A 22,102-nucleotide genomic window follows, 5' to 3' on the forward strand; every position below is an offset into this window, starting at 1 on the left:
ATAGTGTTGGGTATGGAAAATGTGGAGACTCAACAGGAAATTTAATCCGTGACTGGCTGGAGAGGGAGGAATCTGGACAATAAATCTGCTGAAGTTGCAGCCAGACCTCTGCATCAGCTGGAGCTGCCTCTGGACATTCCCAGGTTTTCCAGGGATGATGCACGGATCCCCTCCCTGACCTGGCTCACCCCAAACCATGAATCCTCCTCACTCAGCAGCGCTGATCCCATGGACTCCCTAAAAAGTGGACGTGGATTTCTCCTGTAAAACTCCCAGGTTGCTCCACCTGGACATTTCATGAAGCTGGGAGTGTTTCCTTGGCCAGGAGGATGGGAAGGAGCTCTTCCCATTCCAAAATTCTGTAGGAAGGCGCCTGTGGATGAACATGCCTCCTATCAGAGTCACGGGAGTCACTGTGGGTCAATAATGGGAGAAATTGCACAATTCCCTTTTCCTTGGAAAAAGTGGGGTGGGATCCGAGCTATGTCAGCACCTCGTGTTGACGGATCAAGCTCTGAGCAATCCGTGAGGCAATCCCAGAAGTAGGAAAAAAAGCAATAATAAAAGAGGGGGGAAAAAAAAATAAATCATTACTGTGCCTGAGTAATGCCGGGGATGTAACAACAACAGCAATAATTGCTGAGCGAAATAATCACTTTATCTGGGGCAGTGGCAGGTGGAGAGAATTTTTGTTGGATCATTCATCGGCCGTGGATGTTTCAGCTCCAGCTGATTGCCCAAGAAAAGGGATAAAAACCCTCTCAGCTCTGGGCTGCTCCAGACAATCTTCCGGCTCCTCTGAGCTCCACAAGGGTAAGGCCGAGCCTGGAATTGTTCCTGGAACTGTTGGGATCTGAACTGAGCTTTGCTCCTACCCAGAACTCTGGGGGCAGCAGGGCCGGGGCAGGGATTGGGGTTTACTGTTAATTTTTGGGTTACTGTTAATTTTGGGATTTACTATACATTTTGGGCTTACTGCTAATTTTGGGGTTTCATTTTAGAGTTTACTGTTCATTTTGAGGCTACTGTTTATTTTGGCGTTACTCTTCATTTTGGGGTTTGCTGTTAATTTTGGGATTTACTATTCATTTTGGGGTCACTGCTAATTTTGGGGGTTACTGTTCATTTTGGGGTCACTGCTAATTTTGGGGGTTACTGTTCATTTTGGGGTTACTGCTAATTTTGGGGGTTCGTTTTGCAGTTTACTGTTCATTTTGGGGTTACCATTGGTTTGGGTGCTACTGTTAATTTTGGGGTTTGCTTTTCATTTTGGAGTTACTGTTAATTTTAGTGTTTACTGTTCATTTTGAGTTTTACTGTTCATTTTGGAGGTTACTGTTCACTTTAGGGTTACTTTTAATTTGAGGTTACTGTTCATTTTGGGGTTTACTGTATATTTTGGGGTTTGCTGTTCATTTTGGAGTTACTGTTCATTTTAGGTTACAGTTCATTTGGGTGTTACTATTCTTTTTGGGGTTACTGTTAATTTTGGGATTTACTATTAATTTTGGGGTTACTCTTCATTTTGGGCGGTATTTTTGTGTCAAATTGACTCCACAATTAAGAGCTGGGAGAAACAGGAGACAAGTGCATGAGAAGAAGGCAAAAGCCAAATTTTGAGTCTCTTGGCCATCTTTTTGTCCCATTCTCTCTCTTCCCAGCCCAAACCCCACCAAATCCAGTCTCTGACCTTCCTGCTGCCCGGGCTTCGTGCGTTCCGCATTCCCAGAAGATGTTTTCCTACAGAAGCAACTCCAGCTCTCGCTGCCTGGCTCCCTGCGGGATCTCCTGCCCCCAGCCCGTGGCCAGCACCTGGAACGAGCCCTGTGTCACCTCCTGTGGGGACTCCAGGGCTGTCATCTACCCCCCGCCCGTGGTCATGACCTTCCCGGGCCCCATCCTCAGCTCCTGCCCTCAGGAGAGCGTTGTGGGATCCTCAGCACCCTCAAACTACCTGGGATCTGGGAACTTCCAGGGATACGGAAATTTCCTGGGATCTGGGGGTTCCTACGGCTCCTACAATTACAGGAGGTCCTACTCGTCCTACGGATCCTCTGGGAGCTGCAGACCCTGCTAAATATCCAAGGAGTGAGCAGGGGGGAGCAAAGAGCCACCACAGAGCCTCCAGCAATTCCCGCAGCATCCTCAGCCCCGATTTTATGCAAATTCCCTTTTCTGACTCTGTATTTTTCTTTTTATTCCGGGCGGCTCCCGCAAAAAGAGAGCTCGGAATGGTCCTGTCCATCATCTCTGGCTGGCTGAAGTTGGGATGAGGGCGTGTCACCTTCCCACGCCTGAAAACCCAGGAGTCACCCCTGTGGAATGGCCAGCCCTGGAGCCATTCTTTCCTTCCTTTCCCCTGGTGTTTTCCATCCCCAACATTCCCCTTCCTCCTTTCTCATTAAACCATTGTGCATCAAAATCCAGAGTTTCCCTGTGGTTTTAATCCATCATTTTGGGGGGTTTCAGCCATTCTGGAAGCTTTTGGTGTCTTTCCACACCGGGAAGTTGCCCAGGTCCCTTCAGCGGTGACACAAAGTCATTCCATGAGGGATAAAGACGTTTTGGAACCCTTCCAATTCCATCGGGATCTTCCCTCAGGGCGGGCGTGGCTGTTCCGTGTTCCCAAAGAAAGTCAAACATGGGTGACTCGGATTATTTGTGTCTCAATGCCTGCCCCGGGCTGTGATTTAATTCCATCCCCACACGGTGATTTTATGGTTTTTTTCATTGTTTAAAAATAGCCTGTGGGGGGAAAAACTTTCCTTGGAAAACTTCCCTTGGAAATTCCCACATGAATTTTTAACCTAAAGGCAAATTTTTGCTGGAATTCTGTGAGTTCCTTGAACTTTCCCATAAATAAATCCAATTAAATTAAATGAGAGTTGCTCAAGTGTTCCCTGCAGAGCAACCCACTCTCCCCTGGGAGGCCCTGGTGTAGCTTTTCCAGGGAATTTCTGGTTGCCCCATCCCTGGAAGTGTCCAGTGCCTTGGGATAGGGGAGGGAGTCCCTGCCCACAAATCTTTGAGGTCCCTTCCAACCCAAACCACTTTCCAAAGGACAATTCCTTCACCTTTAATTCCCTAATTTTCCCAGGGCTTGGAGGAGAAAGAAAGAAACACAGGGAAAAGAGCCGAAAACATCTCAAAGTTTAGAGAGTTTTCTCCTCCTTTTCCCACCTCTGCCTCTGTTCCTTCAACCCCTAGTTATGGAGCCAATTTGATACAAAAATCATCATTTTCTTGCCACTGCAACACCAGGATCTGTCCAACTGTGACATTTCCTGGAGTTATCAGGCAGAATTTGAAGAAGAGCGGGACAGAAAAATTCTGACGGCAGCAACTCAGGATCCCGATCCCTTTGCCATGAAAACAGGGAATTCCTGGAAGCTGGAAGAGAAGTCTCATGATGAGAAAAACTCTTCTCCTGAACCCCAGAGGTCACTGCACTCTTGTCTTACCCTGTGTTCAGTCTCAGGATGAGGGAAGTTAATTGAGATGTTAATCAGCAGCTGACTCATTAAAGGCGTTGCAAAAAGACTTGAGCAGAATGCCAGATCCCGATAGCAATTAAATATCTCATGTTTGATTTCCATACTTTATTTAATGGGTAAAATCTTTATTTAATGGTTTTTAGATGCTCTGGGTTGGCAAAATCTTTATTTGATGGGTTTTTACGTGCTCCTGGCTGGCAAAATTTTTATTTGATGATTTTGAGATGCTCCAGGCTGGCAAATTCCCTGCAGGCCCAGGGCCAGATTCCAGTGGGATTGGCAAAGGGAGTTTTATCATTTTGCAATTGGAGGAGCTGCACTTCAATTTTTTCAGGTGTTCTAAGTGAAATTCTCCATCAGACACACTGAAAAAAAATTTCTTCTTTAACCCATTCCCTCTTTTTTTTTTTTTTATTTTGTTTTTAAATGAAACCCAAATAATTTAATAGGAATGTATGGAATATTTGATTTTTTTGCAGTGTTCAAGGGGCTTTGAGCAACCTGATCTAATGAGGGAAAACTTGAGGTGCTGAACTGGGTGGCCTTTGGAAACCCAAACCATTCCTTGATTCCATAATTCCTCTTAAAATAGAAAATAATAAAATATTTGTACCTGATAAATTCCCTATGTCAATTTTGCCCATGGCCTTTTCCAACCTTAATGATTCTGTAATTCTGTTGGGTTTTTTTAGTTGTTTTTTTTTTTTTTTTTTTTTTTTTTAACCTTCAAAGGATGAAAAGCTGCTCCTGAGGAGTTTTATTACAGAAACTTTTGGAAAACCAAGGAAACAGGCTGTGCTCCTCCTCAGGGAGTAGCCCTGTCCTGCCTGTGGGCAGATCAGTTGGAGAAAGGAAAATGGGGAGAAAAAAGGGGGAAAAAAGAAAACCAGAAGGCTGCTGTGCGATGCAAAGAATTTTTAATGAGCGAGAAATGCTGCTTTGCAAAGCCAGAGATCACAGAACGTGGAAAATCCATTCCTGGGGAAAATCCATTCCTGGGGAAAATCTATTCCCGGACAATTTCAGGGAAAATCATTCCCAGACAATTTTGGGAAAAGTCCAACCAAAGTCCCACTCCAAGATGCCTTCAGCCAGCTTTTCCTGGTTGATGTCCGAGGATATTGGTCATTGTGGATGAAATCCATAGGGAATGGGCTGTCCCACATTGGAGAAATAAATTGGGAATGCTGGAATGAGGAATGGGCTGTCCCATGCTGGAGCAAAAGATTGGGAATGCTGGAAGGAGGAATGGCTGTCCCATGCTGGTCCAATAATTCGGGAATGCTGGAACAGGGAATGGCTGTCCAGTGTCAGAGCAATAAATCAGGAATGCCAGAACAGGGAATGGGCTATCCCATTCCGGATAAATATATTGGGAATTCTGGAACAGGCAGCGAGAGCGAACAACGAGGAGGTGCTGAACAAGAAGTAGAATGATCAGGAATGCGGAGTGGGCCGTGGAAACTCTGACCTCTCATCCTAATGGCCATGGATTTGGGAATTCCCAGGAGGCTCCAGTGCCTTCAGCAGGGCCCGCAGGAGCCACGGAAGAGGCGACTGAAGCGGCGAGACGTGGAGGGGCCGCAGGAGCCGCTGGTCAGCGCTGAGATCCCGTACCCAGAGCGAGCTCCGTATCCCGGGAAAACCCCGGAGCCGTAGACACCCCCATAACCCAGGGAGCCGCCAAAGGCCGGGGCTCCGGTGGATCCCACCACGGCTTGCTGGGGGAAGGAGCTGAGGATGGGCCCGGGGAAGGTGACCACCACGGGGGGCGGCTGGATGAGGGCGGTGGAGTCCGGACACTGCCGGACGCACGGCTCGTTGCAGCTGTTGGCCACTGGCTGCGGGCAGGCGATGCCGCTGGGGCTGGGGCACAGGTCGTAGCAGGACATTTCCTAGCGGGGCTGGAGGCGGTTCCTGGAACACAGGGAAGGAGCTGCTGAAAAGCGAGGGTCAGAGGAAAGGGAAGGTGGAGGTTTGGGGGAGTTGGAATGGGGGAAAATGTTCCCCAGGGGAAAAATTGGGGTGGGAGAGGAGCAGGTTTGGTGTTGGGAGAGGTGGGATGGAATGGGATGGGATGGGGTAATGGGATAGTGGGATAATGATGGATGGGATGGGATGGGATGGGATGGGATGGGATGGGATGGGATGGGATGGGATGGGATGGGATGGGATGGGATGGGATGGGACAGGGTAGAATGGAAATGGGGTGAGATGGAAATGGGATAGGACAAATAAGATGGAGAAGAAATGGGATGGAGATGGGAGAGGATGGAGATGAGGTGGGATGGACATGAAATGGGATAGAGGTGAGATGGGATGGAGAGGGGATAGGATAAAGAATAAAAAGAATAAAGGAAAAATAGAGTCCTGAAAAATCAATGCAATCACTGCAAACAGCAACTGGAATAAAAATTCAAAAAGCAAAGGCCTTCTGGAGCTGGGAGAGGAATGAAAAGGCATCAGACTTACCTGACGGAGAGGAGAAAAGCAGGAGAATGATGGAAAATCTCCGCAGAGCTGCTGCTTTTATACAAACCCTGGGATGCCCTGGGGCTGAACCACGCTGAGCCCGGGAGTCGCCACCTCCGACGAGATCAAATCACTCCCCAAAAGTGACGAAACTCTGCTCGCTTGCAGTTTGCAAAACCACCCTGAATCTCTGCCCAGCACCATCGGCACATTCCAGCTCCCGGCTCCCTTTCATCTCGGAGCCTGACGGAGCAGCCCCATCCCACCCAGCGGGAATTAAATCCCATTTGCAGAGCATATCCGTCATTAGCTTCCCCTTCATTAGCTTCATTAATGGTTTTAATCGGAGTCAGAACCTGCTGCCATGCACAGGTTTGGGTTTAAGGGTTCCGGATCACGGCTCTCATCACATCTGTTCCCCGATTTTGCAATGGAATGCTTGGACAGGTGGAAGGAGCCTCCCGATGTTTCTTTCACCCACAGCCACAAACCGCATGTCGTTGTGGGAATCGTGGATTTGCCAGCTGGGACTGGGAGATTCCCAGTTTTCCTCAATGCAGAAAACAATATTTTAGTACCTAAAGCAGGGCTTAAATCAACGGGTTTTTTTCTGGAGGAATAGCAGCGTGTTTTTCACACATGAGCTTTGCCAAGTCCCACCTCAAAGCTCCTAATTTGCTGTGGATGGATTATTAAATAAACACATTTCTGCCCAAGTTACATTGAAATTGGGAGGTTCTTTCCCCCAAACTCTGGGATGGCCTCAGAGGATTAACAGGAATAACTCCCCCCAAAACATGTCCAAATATTTTTTGGCTGTATTTTTAATCACTTCCCAAACCCTCCTTAATAGTTTATGCATGAAATGGGGTGTGATTATTGCAATATAAATATGTGGTTGTGTTCTGACAGCACAGCATTTTGAAATGTAATTAAAATTAGTCTTAAAATTAATATTAAAAATAAAACATAAAAAAATAAATTGTTCAAGTGAACTCTTCCTGTTCCCTTCACCAGCTGATGGTTTCTCACCTCAGGATTTCAGTGGATTTTCATATTTCATTTAAGTTTTCTTTTATTTGAGTGAATTTCTCCTTCTGTGCTGATGTTTTAATTCACATTTTCTCTGTTTGTAACCTGACCATCTGGGAGACAAAACTCAGATCTGTAACTTCCTCTGAAAAGTGCTGGATGGTTTTGTCCAAATCTGAATTCTAACCAAGCTCAAAAGCTGCTGATTTCACAAGGAAGACACTGAGGTTTTACTCAATTTTTTATCTACCATGGGTGAAGAAGAAAGGAAAAAAATCTTGCACCTTCAAGCAGATGAAAATGATGATTAACACCTGAGCCAGCAGCATTATGCCAGCTAATGAGAGGTGAATAAATGAAGCAGCAGAATCCGCGCTGTCATTCCCAACACATTTCATGGAACGTTACCAGGCGTGAACCTCGGCCAATTAAAATGCTGAGATGAAAGAAATCTTTGGGTTGTAATTTGCCTTTCGTGCAGCGTCAGAATTTGAATCAACTCATAAACTGAAATATTGAGCAAAACTCTTTCGTCACCGCAAGGTGACCCGGGTGTGATAAAAGCGTTAATGGGAGCCTTGGGTTCTCCAGAAGCTCAGGATGTATCAAAAGGCCCTCCTCGAAACTGCCTGGAGTTTCACAGAACCCCAGGATTATTTAAGTTGGGAAAGAGCTCCAAGGTCATTGAGTCCAAGATGGGGTCAATCCCCACCTGGACACTCAGAATTCCTGGAATTCCTCAGACATCTCCAGGGGTGGCCAATCCAAATCTCTCTGAGCCCTTCCAAGGCCTGGCTGCCCTTTCCAGGAGGAATTCCCCCAAATTTCCCACCTGAGCCTCCCCTGGCACAGCTCGAGGCTGTTCTATCTTATCCTGTCCCATTCCCTGGGATCAGATCCCGAATCCCCCCTGGCAGATCCCAAAACTCCCCCTGGATCCCCCTTTTCTCCAGCCTGATCCCCTCCAGCTCCCTCAGGATTCTCCATTCCCTTCTCCAGCTCCTCCAGCCCTGTTCCCATCCCTGGACATTCTCCAGCCCCTCCATGTCCCCCCTGCCATGAGAGCTGGACACCCAATTTTCCCATTTCCATCAGATTTCCAAGCTTTTCCCCTGGTCCCACAGAAGGTTCCGCGGGGTGATGGCCACACTCATGTCACCCGGTGACCATCACATTTCCTGATGACCAACTCATTAAATATTAATTTAAATAAAGGATTGCCCTGACCCGAGGGTGGTGGCTCAGCCACCATCCAGTGTCATCACACGGATCCTTTGTCCCTTCCCTCCGGATCAGGATCTCCGTTAGAGCCCGGCTTAAACCCTGCTTAAGGGCTGATTTTGTAGCCTGAGCTTTTCTTACCCTCATCTTCACCCCCCACAGGTTTTTCTGGCAGATTTTTCAGGTTCTGGCAGGACATAGAAAGATTTTCTGGCTGATTTTCTGGTCCTGGCAGGATGTAGAACATCCCCTCTGCCTATCATTTAGATACTGCTGGGGAAGCTCTGAGTTCTGCTGGGAGTCATCCAATTTTCCAGAGACAATGAAACAAAACCCAGATTTTTCACTGCTTTTTTTGGGTCATCAACACTGAGAAATTTGCCGTCCTGTTACAGAGAGAGGAGCTGGGCACTGCAGCAGCTTTTGCCTTTTTTTAATACACTTTTTCCCTTCAGTTTCTGGCCAGTTCTCTAAACGCTGTGATGTTCAACAAATCTTTTTACTGCAGGAAAAATTGTACCCTGAGATCTTTTGGCAGCTGAAGCAGATAAGGAAAACTCCTTGCGAGATAAGGATCTGCCTGACTCAGGAGGTGCCTTTGTGCTTTGCTGATGACATAAGAAGATAATGACATTTATGGTGCAGTGCTTTTGTTGGGTTTTAGGCTACTTATAAAACACAGGCACAATTTCTATTTCTATTTCATATAAAAATAGATTAAACTGAACCAAAGCAGTCCCAAATGCTGGGGATACCAAGTGAAAGGCTGAGGGAACTGGGATTTTCAGCCTGGAAAAGGTTCTGGGGTGGCCTAAATATGGCTTTTCAGAACCTAAAGGGGGCTGCAGGAAACATGGGGAGAGACTTTTTAGAGTGTCTGGAGTGATAGGACAGGGGGAATGGATTCAAATTGCCAGAAAGGGAGGTTTAGATTGGATTGTGGGGAGGAATTCTTCCCTCTGAGGGTGGTGAGACCCTGGCACAGGTGATTCCATGGCTGCCCCATCCCTGGAATTGCCCAAGTCCTGGTTGAAGGTGTCCCACCCCAGGGTCTTGACGATCTTCAAGGCTTTTCCAACCCAGTTCTAGGATTCCATGTTCACTCAAGAGGTGCCTGCTGTGGATTTGAGGAAATTGCCTCTGCACATAGAGCTCAACATGGAGAGGAAACTTCTGCTCACCTTTGGCCACCACATTGAAAATTCAGGAAACCAACTGAAATTGTAAATCCATGGGTAAACTAGCTCCATGGAAGGCTCTCCAGGGAGACTTTCCCCCTCTGGGCAGGGTTAGCTCAATGTTTTTACAGCCTCCTGCAGAGCAGGGAGCTTTACCCAGCGAGTTTGGCAAACTCAGAGGGTGGGTGAGGACACAAAAGACCAACGCCAGGATTTTCAGTGATGCAACAGAGTTTTAATGAGAATGAAAAGAACACAAACAACGTGGTAACATCAGGGTTGTAAATGCAAGGCAGCAGAGGCTGAAAGACACTCCTGTCTGTCACTGCATTCAGCCACAGGGGTGGTGCAGAAGAAGATAATGAGGAATCAAACCCGTGGAGGTATCGGGAAAAAATTTAAAGTGAAGAATAATCTGCATTTTGCTTGGCCCTTCTACATCACCCAGAGAGTTTTCTGTAGGGTTTAGCAGGACCCCCAGAAGCCGCGGCCGTAGCGGCCGTACCAGGAGGAGTAGGGGCTGCAATAGCCAGAGCCAAAGGATCTGCCAGAGCCATACAGACCCCGGTACCCCCCACAGGAGCCCAGACCCCCATAGCTCCCATATCCATAGAGACCCCCATAACCAGATCCGTAACCCCCGTAGCTCCCATATCCGTAACCCCCATAGCCCAGGGATCCATAACCCCCGTAGCCCAGGGATCCAAATCCCCCGTAGCCCAGGGACCCGTAGCCCCCGTAGCCCAGGGAGGCCCCAGAGGCTGCAAGGACGGGAGCTCCAGCCGATCCCACCACGGAATCCTGCGGGAAGGAGCTGAGGATGGGCCCGGGGAAGGTGACCACCACGGCGGGAGGCTGGATCACGGTGGTGGAGTCGGGGCACTGGCGGACGCACGGCTCGTTGCCGCTGTCAGCCAGGGGCTGGGGCCGCAGGACGCCGCAGGCAGAGGAGGGGTACAGGTCGTAGCAGGACATCTTGCAGGGATGGGAGGTCAGCAGACACTGAGGAGTGGGCAAAAGACAGAAATTCAAGGGTTAAAAGCTTTGACGGTTGGTGGACATGTGGATGAAAATAATTGGTATGTCTCAATTGTTTTGTCCTTCCTTCTCATTGATGTTTTTGCAAACTGTTCACACTCTGAGTTGTCGTCTCTCCTGGGGTCTCATTCCTAATTTCTTGTACTTCATTCTCATCTAAAAGTTCTTTGCTCTGCCAAAACCACACAAAGCTCTCATCCTACCTCTGTAAATTTCTTCCACCACATTTTGTGGCCCCTCCTACAACAGCAGCCTTTTCCAGGGAGAAATTTCTCCTGTATCCAACCTGAGCCTCATGTCAGGGAGTTGTGGAGAGCCTGAAATTTCCCCTGAGCTTCCTTTTGTCCAGGCTGAGCCCCTCCATCTCCCTCAGCTTCTCCTCTTAGGACTGACTGATCCTGAAGCTTCGATCACACAAATACCAAGAACTTTCATTATATAACCCATAAAAATTTCTTGTTGGCCAAACAAACCTTCTGTAAGATTTTGGAAGCTACTTTGGTAATTTTTCTAATTCCTACGAACATGAAATAATGATTTTACCATTTCAGTCTTGTGAATTTCCAACAGCAAACAAAAATAAAACCATCACAAAATAATCTGATTATTAAGAAGTTTAGAATCCTTATGGATGATCCCAACCTTGATGAAAACCAGCAGAAAAGAGAGACTGGAATTTTCTAAGGGAAAATTCCAAGGGAAGGGATCCCTTAGGATGGTGCTTACCTTTCTCACGGAGGTGAATGAAGAGAGGAAGGCGAAGTGAAGAGCCCTGAGTTGGGAGAGCTTTTATACCATTCCCAAGATCCCGGGGATCATCTAAGGTGCAATTTGGGCATGTGCATAATTGGGGCAAACCCCAAATGAATGCGACACGTAGGTCCTCAAAGTTCTGCTGACTCTTTGTTTGTTTGCTGGTCCGAAGTCTCGTGAAATGTGATAGGTGTTTCGTCACAGAGCCCTCTTTCATCTGGAATGGTGACAAGTCATCCTCATTCCTGTTATCATTCTGTTCACAGCCCCGGCGTTCCAGCAGGAATTATCCCGACGCTCTTCCGGAGCTTCTCCGTCATTAATGGCAAAACCTGTCTGCTCGCTTGGGGTCACCTGCTGAGCAGAGCTTTCTTCCATTTAAAAAAACAAAACAGCAAACTGGAGATAAAATTATCTAGAGCAACTTTGGGGAGGTCGTTTTTATCGTTATCAGTCTCAACTCTTAATGTGATAACAATATGGAAGCCAAAGGAAGGCATGGGAAGCATCCCATGTTCCTTAAATGGCATTTGGAATTATTTTGGAATTATTTGTGTTGGAAAAGCCCTCCAAGACCATCGAGTCCAAGCTGTGACTGAACCTCAGCCAAGCTCATTCCCTGTTTTCCTGCCCCTTCTTCCCTAGGAGCAGAGCCTGTGGTTGCCCCATCCCTGGAATTATTTTGGATAAAGTACGGCTCACGAAATTCTGGGTTTTATTGGGAATTTTTTATTTTTAATTCTTTCTCACTAGGAAAAATTCTGAAGGGACAAAAACCTCCAGTATTCGCCCTTGAACTGATGATACCAAGGACACAAATATCTTGACTGAGGTGTTTGAATGTGAGGTCATTCCATAATTGTGAGGCACCTAAATCCAGCTCCATGCCTTTAATCTACTGGATCATCTACAGGATTTGCATGGACTTGAAAAGATTATTGTCCAAACCCCCCCTGCCCCCAAAGGCTGGGAACCCCACCTCACCATTTAGGGATCACGTGTGGCGTGGACTCTGCAATATTAAAATGGCCCATCCGTAAACGAGGCAAGAAGGAGCCTTTGCGTCGCACATTCCAAATTCCTGATTGTTCCCTCATCCCAGAAACTTCCAGCTCAGCTATTTTTGGGATTTATGACTTGTGTATCACAGGAGCTCGTGGATTCCTAAGAATCCGAGGCAATAATTCAAAGTACTTCCGTCACATTTCGACTTTTGCACCCGAGGATCCATTTTCCCTTAAAAATCCAAAGTTTCCTCAGCCTGCTCAATGTTCTCAGGGATCATCTTTGGACCATCAAGGCCTGGGAAAAGTCTCTTCAGGACCTCCAGTCCCACAGTAGCTTTAGATAACTTTATGAATTCATTTGATGTTTATCTGCTGAACCCAAAAAAAGCCTCAGGAAGACAAAAGTTTCTCTCTGTCTCCTCCATAGAACCCTGTGGACTTGGCCAAAATTCAGGATTTCACTGTTTTTCCTGCTCAGGATTAAATTTCAGTGCAATTTTTGATTCTGATAAACCCATGAGCCACTCTCCAGGTGTTCAGTTAATACTAAGAGGAGCTGGCGTGACAATTCCTGATGTAACTCCAAGGAAGTGACAGGAATAACGCCAGGTATTAATTTCCCCCCAAGCCATCACAAGATGAAAGAATTGTCTATAATCTCAGGTGATGTTTAGATCATTACTACAAACAAATTTGAAAGGCCTCATAAACGCCAATAATGAACCCAACAATTTCATCACCCTGGTGGTTGCATGAGTTTGAAATTGGGGCGGGCAAGAGATGCTGATCTGGTACCTCCAGCTGATATAAAAGTTCCTCTGTCTTCTCGCTCCTCCAAACGCTTCCCTTGACTTCTTGGAGACTTGGGTAAGTCCGAATCTTCTCCGTTGCTCTCGGTGTGTTTTTTATTCTTGGCTTCAACTCAAGTTTATGTCCAACATCCTCTCTTTTGGGTGAATCTGTGTGGATCTGGGAAAGATTGAGGACTTTTCTGTCTCTGGGGTGGCAGACAAAATTTTTTGGAGCCCTGTGGAGTTCTTGGTGTCAGGAACATCAGACCTTGGAGAGTGCTCTGAGTCTGCCAAGGTGACAGGAGCCTGTTCCCTGTGGATTCAGGCTGGGAATGCTGAGCCTGTGGAGACCCCAGAACCCTTCTCAGGATCTGCAGGGACTCCAGGGACTTTTTCTCAGGAACTGCAGGGACAGGACACAGGGAATGGGGTCAGGGGCACAGAGGAGGAATTTAGGTTGGATATTGGGAAGAAATATTTCCCTGGGAAGGTGCGAAGGCCCTGGCACTGGGTATTCCATGGATTCTCCATCCCTGGGAGTGTCCAGAGTCAGTTGGGACGGGGCTTGGAGCAGCCTGGGATAGTGGGAGGTGTCCCTGCCCATGTCAGGGGGTGGGACTGGATGGGATTTAAAATCTCTTCCAAGCCAGGCAATTCCAAGGTCCTCTGGTTTCATTCTAAATAATCCTGCAAAGACCTGGGGGTTGAACTTGAGCCTTTTGAGTCACTTCCACCTTGAGGAAGCCTGTGAGTCTCAGATGGTCACTTTGATACATTTAACCCACCTCAAGGTTTGCATAAAATGTTCAAGGTTTTGGCAAGGGTGTCACCCCTGCAGCCATCTACACTTGACAATGTCATTTGTGTTTCCTGCTACTGAAAATCCTCAGGCTCTTCTTCACCTTCTCGCTTTCAAGTTCCTCCTCAAAACTCTGTTAAGGATTTACAGAACATCGTTAGAGATTTGTTCTTTATTGTCTTGTCAGATGATTTTCTGGGAAAGCCAGGCACTCACAATCCTATAATCTGTTGTTCCCTTGACTCTCAGCAAAATTGGGATGAGTGGGAAGATGAAGCTACTGTAATTAAGTTCTCTATAAGCTCCATCTCATGCAAACCTGCTGAACCCAAATCCGAGTTTTCCTAATGACTCATCCAATGACCTTGGACAAAGTCACTTTGCTCTCGCTGCTTCTGTTTCCAAGTTTTCAGTTTAATGTTGAGAAATAAGTCTTAGTTCTTTGCAGACTGTTATGAGGGACGAGGTTTTCAGAACATTTCCCACTTGTTCTTGTGTGTGGACACCCTTTGGAGAATTTTTGGAGAAAAACACTTTTTGGAAAAAGAGAGCGCTGAGATTACAAAGTGGGGGATACTCAGAACACTCGTTATTTTGATGTAAACTGCTGGATTTTTAAGTCCTCATCTTATTTTTCAGCCTCTGTCGACCTCCCATCCCTGCAAGATGTCCTGCTACGACCTGTACCCCTCCTCTGCCTGCGGCGTCCTGCGGCCCCAGCCCCTGGCTGACAGCGGCAACGAGCCGTGCGTCCGCCAGTGCCCCGACTCCACCACCGTGATCCAGCCTCCCGCCGTGGTGGTCACCTTCCCCGGGCCCATCCTCAGCTCCTTCCCGCAGGATTCCGTGGTGGGATCGGCTGGAGCTCCCGTCCTCGCAGCCTCTGGGGCCTCCCTGGGCTATGGGGGCTACGGGTCCCTGGGCTACGGGGGATTTGGATCTGGCGGATATGGGGGATTTGGATCCCTGGGCTATGGGGGTTACGGATCTGGGGGCTACGGGGGTCTCTATGGATATGGGAGCTATGGGGGTCTGGGCTCCTGTGGGGGGTACCGGGGTCTGTATGGCTCTGGCAGATCCTTTAGCTCTGGCTATTGCAGCCCCTACTCCTCCTGGTACGGCCGCTACGGCCGCGGCTTCTGGGGGTCCTGCTAAATCCTGCGGAAATATCCCGGAATCAGGAATAACCGGCAACGGGGAGATCCGATCCTGGCCCCAGAGGAGATGTTGTGACCACAGCCATCCCACAACTCCTCCTTGATTCATTCACCTTCTACTTGTTGTCTTCTGGGCTTTTTTTTCCCCCATCTGTGTGTGCGTGTGTAATACGTGGGATAAAGCAATAATTTATATTCTTCTGGAATGCAACTTCACGGTCCAGAGAGAAGAGAAACCATGGAAGAAGTTGCCTGTGACTTGATGTTCTTCATCTTCTGCGATGCTTTTCTGTGAATACTTTTTTTCTCATTAAAGTGATTCTGTTCTGCAAAAAAAACCAAAGAAGTTTTAGTTTTAATTTCTCTGGCTGTTGGCTTGCAACACTTCTTTCTGTACGAGGTGGGGAAATTTATATTCTTACAATAGGCTGAGGTTCAGACTTTGAAACCACCTGAAATATCCCAGATGGGAGTGAAGTCAATCACTGTTCCTTGATCCAGAATTTGGGAGCAGGAATCCTCCCTCCTCAACTGCCCTGGGCCACGATAAAAACATTACAGAGTCATGGACTCATGGAATGGGTTGGATTGAAAGAACCCTTAAGATCTTCTCCTTCCACCCTCCCCACCATGGGCAGGGACACGTCCCATGAGACCTGGCATTGGGGCAGGGATGGGGCAACCAGAAATTCCCTGGAAAACCCGTGCCAGGTTATCCACCCTCACAGGGAAAGATTTATTTCCAATATCCAACCTAAATTTGCCGTCTGCCATTTTGAATTCATTCTCAATTTTTCTGTCACTCCAGTTCCCAAGGAAAAGTCTCTCTCCAGCTTCCCTGTAGATCCTGGAAGGTGGAATCTCACCAGAGCAGAGAAGAAGGGGGGATTTGCCCAAAGGTTAAGATATTTTCTACCTCCTAATTTTTCCAGGTACAATCTCCCCAGGTTCTCTCTGCTCCAGCTTTTCTCACTGGTGTGAGGGAATCCTTCAAGGAGTTGCTTTTTCTGTCAAAAACCATCCAACACTTTATTTTTCATGATTATTCAGAAATATTTCAGATTTCAAAGTTCCACTCTGTGGTCCAGAAAACTTCATTTAAAGATTGGACAGGAAATTGATTTCACTTCTTGACGAGGTTATTCCTGAGGATAGAGTTTAAACATTTGTCTGAGGAAATATTTGAATCTGAAGCCCAAAGAGATGAAAGTTTTACCTTGAAGAAATTCATACTTAAATCTAATCTTCCCTGGCTTTTTTGGGTAGGACATTTGTCTCCATAGTTTAGGAACATGTCGGATTAAGCTCTGAGCAACCTGGGCCAGTGAGAAGTGTCCTTGCCCATGGCAAGGTGTGGAATGAGATGAGCTCCAAAATCCCTCCCAACTCAAACCATTCCACGATTCCAAGATATTTTAGGCTGTTACTGACACCTATACAGGTGAGGCTTCTCCAAATGCAAATAACAATGGTGAAAACAGGAGAAAAGAACACCAGAACATGGCAACTTTCATGCAACAAATTTTTAATGAACAGCGAGCAAAGCAATGCATTTGCAGAGTCTCCAAGAAGCAAGAAACTCTTCTCCAGCCAGAGGCACATGGGATTGATTCAGGTTCTCTTCAATATCCCAGCTGTTGATGTGAACAAACAGGGCCCACTTTGAGCCCTTTTGTTCTGCATTTACCCCAGGCAAGACAGAAAAGGGGTGGGAGAAGCTTTAAGGCAGAAGCTGAAAGAGGAGCAATTCAAAAGTGGCTGAACAGCTACAAATCCGTGGTCTTGGGATGGAGCAGTGGTGGTTCCAAGCTCCTTGGCTGTGAAACCATCACATTCCATCTGTTGGCGATGACCTCACTTGGGATTTCCCCCCCGGGTTTAGCAGGAGCCGCAGCTGCCGCGGCCGTAGCGGCTGTAGCGAGAGGACCAAGGGCCGCAATAGCCAGAGCCAAAGGATCTCCCAGAGCCATACAGGCCCCGGAACCCCCCACAGGAGCCCAGACCCCCAAAGGAGCCCAGGGAGGAGCCCCCATATCCGCAGAGACCCCCATATCCCAGGGAGCCAAATCCCCCATAGCCCCCATAGCCAAATCCCCCATATCCGCCAGATCCGTAACCCCCATATCCACCAGATCCAAATCCCCCGTAGCCCAGGGACCCGTAGCCCCCGTAGCCCAGGGAGCCCCCAGAGGCTGCGAGGACGGGAGCTCCAGCCGATCCCACCACGGAATCCTGCGGGAAGGAGCTGAGGATGGGCCCGGGGAAGGTGACCACCACGGCGGGAGGCTGGATCACGGTGGTGGAGTCGGGGCACTGGCGGACGCACGGCTCGTTGCCGCTGTCAGCCAGGGGCTGGGGCCGCAGGACGCCAGAGCCAGCGGTGGAGCACAGGTCGTAGCAGGACATCTTGCAGGGATTGGAGGCTGATCTGTAGAAAGTGTTAATTTATAATAATTTTAAAGGAATAGCAGACTTTAGGCTGTCTTTAAGCAGTCCAAGGGCATCGGTAATAAATCTGGGAAGTAAATCTATTTCCTACTCCTATTTTTCCTATCAATGTGATCTCCTGGCTGGTCTTGACTTCAGTCCAATATAGTCTGTACTCTTCAGCTGTATCTTTGAATTTCCAGGATGGATAATTTCTTCAGTATTAAATTACTCTTAGCTGATTATTTCTACTCAGATTTTATCTTTTCTGTTACAAACTCAGCAAAACTCTACCAAACATAGCCACATATACAGGTTATTCTTTGTCTTCTAAAATACAGACAAGGAACCCTTTGGAGTGATAAAATAACACAAGTTTGGAGTTCAACATCACTCAATGAACCTCTCTCCTACAAGACCTAGAGATGAAAGAGAAATTAAACACCAAATACCCTATAGAGAGCAGCGGCAGCCTGACCACCACCAGATATCTTCACAGGAACTTCAATGTCAAGAGGTTTGAGAGAAAAGTGACTTACCTGGTTCACGGAGGCAGAGCAGGTGAGAGAAGTGGATGGAAGGATCTGAAGCAGACACCTTTTATAGAGCTCCCTGCTTGCCCAGAGGGCACGGGGCACCTGATGTGCCAGCTCGTAATTAGGTCCCAACCCCAAATTGCAGGACACATAATTCCTCAAAGTGCTGAAATTGTCTTTGCTTATTGCTGGTGCTCTTCAAACCCACACATAGCGTGAGCTGCACATTCCGCCCCAGACCTCTATTGTCTCTGGGCTTTATGTGGGGAATTATTTTTTATGATCCCATTGCTTTCCTTAACGTAAGGGGAGGAAATGAAGCTGACTTGATTTATTTACGAGTCCTTCATAATTGGGATGATTGGAGGACACTCATGGTTTTGCCCAGGTAAGGGTGCTTGAGTGATCAACAGGAGATGTGGAATTTTTTTCAGTAACTCAAATGAGGACTGAGGACAAATAACAGAGGGAAAAACATTGGTTCTGCAGGCTCAGCATTTCTCCCTCCACCTACTCAAGGCAAGGCATACACAATCAGCAGGAGCACCTTTGAATGGACTTCTTATCATAAAATGTTCTTGTGGAATGGTTTGGGTTGTAAAAGACCTTAAAGATCATACAGTGGCACCCCCTGACATGGGCAGGGACACCTTGTCCATCCTGGCCTCGTCCATCCTGGCCTTGGATGCTTCCAGGGATGGGGAATCCATGGAATCACCCGTGCCAGGGTCTCCCCACCCTCACAGGGAATGATTCCTTCCCATTATCCCCCCCTAAACCTCCTGTCTCTCAGTTTTAATCCATCCCCTCTTTTCCTGCCAATTCATCCCTTAGAAGAAGTCTCCATGTTCATTTTTAAACTCTCCTGGTTCTCTTTCAGTCCCTGGAAACTGAGAAATATTTCACCTGGCAGCCACAATTCTGTGGAAATTGGGTTTTCTGAGTTGTTTCACTGAGCTTTCCTTTCCTTTCTCATGTTTTCCCCTCCTATTTTTACACTTTACAAACACAAAATTCTGTGTTTTAAATAAAAATGCCAAATAGATTTTGTTCTTAAGGTCAAAGACAGGAAGGTCAAAGTTACAAACCAAGAGCTGATTACGGGAAAAACCCAAGTGGCCTCAATTTACCCATTTTAATGTGATAATCTCTTGTAATTGTGGGGTGTTTACATCCAGGCACAGGTTTTATATTACTGTGACACAGTAGGAACAAGTCAGTAATGGTTGTTCAGAGGGTGCTCAAAAATCCCTTGGAATGTTCTTGTAAAATTTGACTTTTTTTTTTTTTTTCTCCCCAGGATAATGGCTCAGGAAATCCTCATATGTATCTCCAGGTTTGGAAAAGCTCATAATTCATAAATAATGCATGGTGTGAAGACAACAACGTGGGTGATTATGATAACGATGATAATGATAGAGTAGGACAATTGTGGTGTAAACAGAGAGAGAAACCTCAGCAAATCCAACATTTGCTTTTCCCAGCAGATTCCCACCTCGTAATTGCTCTGTGCTGAAAGATGCCGTCAAAGTTGGGATTAGCTGCAAGATCCTCTCTAAAAACAAAGGGTTTTTACTTCCACTGCAGCTAAATTTGGGAATCATGGAATGGTTTAAAATGGTTCAAAAACCATCTTGTTTCACCCCCTGCCATGGACAGGGACACCTTCCACTGTCCCAGATTGATCCAAACTAACCTTGAACACTTCCAGAGATGAAGCCAGCTCAATAAAACTTAAATTCAATTATTAATTCAATGTCTACTCTGATTATTTTGAGCTTTCCATTCTAATCCTTAAAATTATAAATATCTCTCCCCTCAGAACTAAGTTTGGGTTTAAGTTGTGGCTTAAGGGACAGAAAAAGTATAAGAATTTTCTGGATATTTGTGTCCCCAAAACATTCTGCGATTTTTCTATTTTCTGTGAATGTCTGAACATAATTTTCTTATAAGATAGGACAAGGATATTTGTGTATGAACAGCTCAGTACATGGTGCCACTTCAGAAAATTGGTACTTATTAGTGAATCATGTTTTAGGATGAAAGATGCACCAATTTCACCCATCAGCTTTTCAGATCAAAGGACCTTGCATGACGTGACGTGATAATTGAAATCAAGAATAAACACAAACAGAAAGAGCAACAATTTCATCACTTTGAGGAGCAATCAATACAAAAAAATGTTCTGTGTCAACTAATGAGCTCCTCTGAGCCCTCAGGCAAGTCTGAACTGTATAAAAGCTGTCTCCACTTGGGGTTCTCTCAAACATCTTCCCTTCACTCGTTCCTCTCAACGACTTGGTAAGTCTGGAGCTGCTCTTTGCTGCTTTTGGAATTGCTGTTTGCTGCTTTTGGAACAATTTTTTTGCTGCTTTTGGAATCTCTCTTTACTGTACAATTCATCTGGGGCACTCTCTTCCGTTGGGAACTCGTAGGCAAAATTTTAGGTGGAGAGATAAACCTTGGAAAAGCCTCACAGAAGGCTGCTCTCTGCTTTAGAGGTTGGTGTTCTGTTCCGAACCAAATTGAAAGGTTTTTTTGTCAGGAAATTCTGTTGGATATTGGGTTGCCTTCACCTGTTGTGTCCATGATGGGACAGGTTCAGTGTTTATTCCTACCCTCTGCTTGGTTAAATGAATGACTGGAAAATGTTGGAAAGTTTAAATCTTCCTGTTCGCAGGGAAATGTTGAGTTTAGAGGCAAACCTGCCTTTAGATCCAAATATTACAAATCACCCAAATGCCTTTAATTCAAGATAAATGGGCATGAGCACCCCCAGAGACCGGCTTGGAGTAGGACACAGAGACAAATTGAGAACTGTTTAAAACACTCTGTAAGAGATTTATTTAAGATTAAAAGGGATCCTGGAGGGAATTTAAGGAGCCGAAATGTGAAGCGCTGGGATTTTCCAAGTTACCGAGGGCAAGAGGTTTGGTGTGAGAATTTTTCAAAGGAGTTCAGAGCCCAAAATCTAAATGCTGGGGTGTTAAGCTCCTTGTAGGGATCCCAAAGCCTTGATTCAATGCTCAGAAATTTGGGACAATCGTCTCTGCAATTCCCTTGTAATGGTCTCACCCAAGAAGTTCCATCTGAACAGACAATGAGTTATAATCCCTGTTTTGACAAGGATCAGCAGAAAGGAGATCAGTGGGAATCAAGAGCCAGAGTAATGAAATCCTGAATAACAACGCACTCGACTCTTGGAGCACAGCCTGACTCCTTGTTGATCCCCTGACTCACCAAAGTGGCCCAGAAAATCATTTGGGCTGTTCTCATTCAATTTTCATCTTTAAGAGACGTGGGGAAATTCCGGTGCTTCAAAGCTCTCCTGTCTGGGGAAAGGCAGCCAAATCCAGAGCCCTTTACTGGAGGTGAATAACATCTTATACTTGTGCAAATCAACTCTTGTAGATCAACCTCCAATCCCTGCAAGATGTCCTGCTACGACCTGTGCTCCACCGCTGGCTCCGGCGTCCTGCGGCCCCAGCCCCTGGCTGACAGCGGCAACGAGCCGTGCGTCCGCCAGTGCCCCGACTCCACCACCGTGATCCAGCCTCCCGCCGTGGTGGTCACCTTCCCCGGGCCCATCCTCAGCTCCTTCCCGCAGGATTCCGTGGTGGGATCGGCTGGAGCTCCCGTCCTTGCAGCCTCTGGGGGCTCCCTGGGCTACGGGGGATTTGGATCTGGCGGATATGGGGGTTATGGATACGGGGGCTACGGGGGTTACGGATCTAGCAGCTATGGGGGATTTGGCTCCCTGGGATATGGGGGTCTCTGTGGATATGGGGGCTCCTCCCTGGGCTCCTTTGGGGGTCTGGGCTCCTGTGGGGGGTTCCGGGGCCTGTATGGCTCTGGGAGATCCTTTGGCTCTGGCTATTGCGGCCCTTGGTCCTCCCGCTACAGCCGCTACGGCCGCGGCAGCTGCGGCTCCTGCTAAACCCGGGGGGAAAATCCCTCAACTTGGCAAATGGCACCATTGGATCCTACCCTGAGCTCCTGAGGAAGGGGCACAGCATCAGACTTCACTTCTGACCGTGGAGCCAGAACCCCTCTAGAAATTCCCCTTTTTGTTTCCTCCTCCCTTTGTTTGGTTTCCTCTTCCCCGCCCCTTCCAGTGGCCAAATGTGATGCTCTGACATCCCCTGGCTTCTCCCTGACACTGCTGCCTCCTGCCACAGGGCTGAGGGAGCAGCTCTC

At 47.1% G+C, this 22,102-nt stretch overlaps 5 protein-coding genes across 5 annotated transcripts; 2 read left to right on the forward strand and 3 right to left on the reverse strand.

The window, feature by feature from the left end:
- Positions 1-5,017: 5,017 nt before the first annotated feature.
- On the reverse strand, positions 5,018-5,386 carry LOC130263145 (scale keratin-like). The gene has a single exon (XM_056510615.1). It carries the CDS (start codon positions 5,384-5,386, stop codon positions 5,018-5,020), a length of 369 nt encoding a protein of 122 aa, XP_056366590.1.
- Positions 5,387-9,729: 4,343 nt separating this feature from the next.
- LOC130263147 (scale keratin-like) lies at positions 9,730-11,287 on the reverse strand. The gene is made up of 2 exons (XM_056510617.1): positions 11,162-11,287; positions 9,730-10,399 (listed from the first exon to the last, which is right to left on the reverse strand). The coding sequence occupies exon 2, from the start codon at positions 10,370-10,372 to the stop codon at positions 9,863-9,865; it is 510 nt and encodes a 169-aa protein (XP_056366592.1). The 5' UTR covers positions 10,373-10,399; positions 11,162-11,287; the 3' UTR covers positions 9,730-9,862.
- A 3,164-nt stretch (positions 11,288-14,451) lies between these two features.
- LOC130263148 (scale keratin-like) lies at positions 14,452-14,940 on the forward strand. Its single transcript, XM_056510619.1, has one exon. It carries the CDS (start codon positions 14,452-14,454, stop codon positions 14,938-14,940), a length of 489 nt encoding a protein of 162 aa, XP_056366594.1.
- A 1,880-nt stretch (positions 14,941-16,820) lies between these two features.
- LOC130263155 (scale keratin-like) lies at positions 16,821-17,348 on the reverse strand. The gene has a single exon (XM_056510628.1). The coding sequence runs from the start codon at positions 17,346-17,348 to the stop codon at positions 16,821-16,823; it is 528 nt and encodes a 175-aa protein (XP_056366603.1).
- Positions 17,349-21,338: 3,990 nt separating this feature from the next.
- On the forward strand, positions 21,339-21,842 carry LOC130263153 (scale keratin-like). Its single transcript, XM_056510625.1, has one exon. The coding sequence runs from the start codon at positions 21,339-21,341 to the stop codon at positions 21,840-21,842; it is 504 nt and encodes a 167-aa protein (XP_056366600.1).
- The last annotated feature ends 260 nt before the right edge of the window (positions 21,843-22,102 follow it).

This window comes from Oenanthe melanoleuca, chromosome 25, assembly GCF_029582105.1.
Source record: "Oenanthe melanoleuca isolate GR-GAL-2019-014 chromosome 25, OMel1.0, whole genome shotgun sequence".
Taxonomy (NCBI): Eukaryota; Metazoa; Chordata; class Aves; order Passeriformes; family Muscicapidae; genus Oenanthe; species Oenanthe melanoleuca.

What these genes read in the sequence shown, in the direction of transcription:
- LOC130263145 (XM_056510615.1), bottom strand. Translation starts at nt 5,386, where the DNA reads ATGTCCTGCTACGACCTGTGCCCCAGCCCCAGCGGCATCGCCTGCCCG.
- LOC130263147 (XM_056510617.1), bottom strand. Translation starts at nt 10,372, where the DNA reads ATGTCCTGCTACGACCTGTACCCCTCCTCTGCCTGCGGCGTCCTGCGG.
- LOC130263148 (XM_056510619.1), top strand. Translation starts at nt 14,452, where the DNA reads ATGTCCTGCTACGACCTGTACCCCTCCTCTGCCTGCGGCGTCCTGCGG.
- LOC130263155 (XM_056510628.1), bottom strand. Translation starts at nt 17,348, where the DNA reads ATGTCCTGCTACGACCTGTGCTCCACCGCTGGCTCTGGCGTCCTGCGG.
- LOC130263153 (XM_056510625.1), top strand. Translation starts at nt 21,339, where the DNA reads ATGTCCTGCTACGACCTGTGCTCCACCGCTGGCTCCGGCGTCCTGCGG.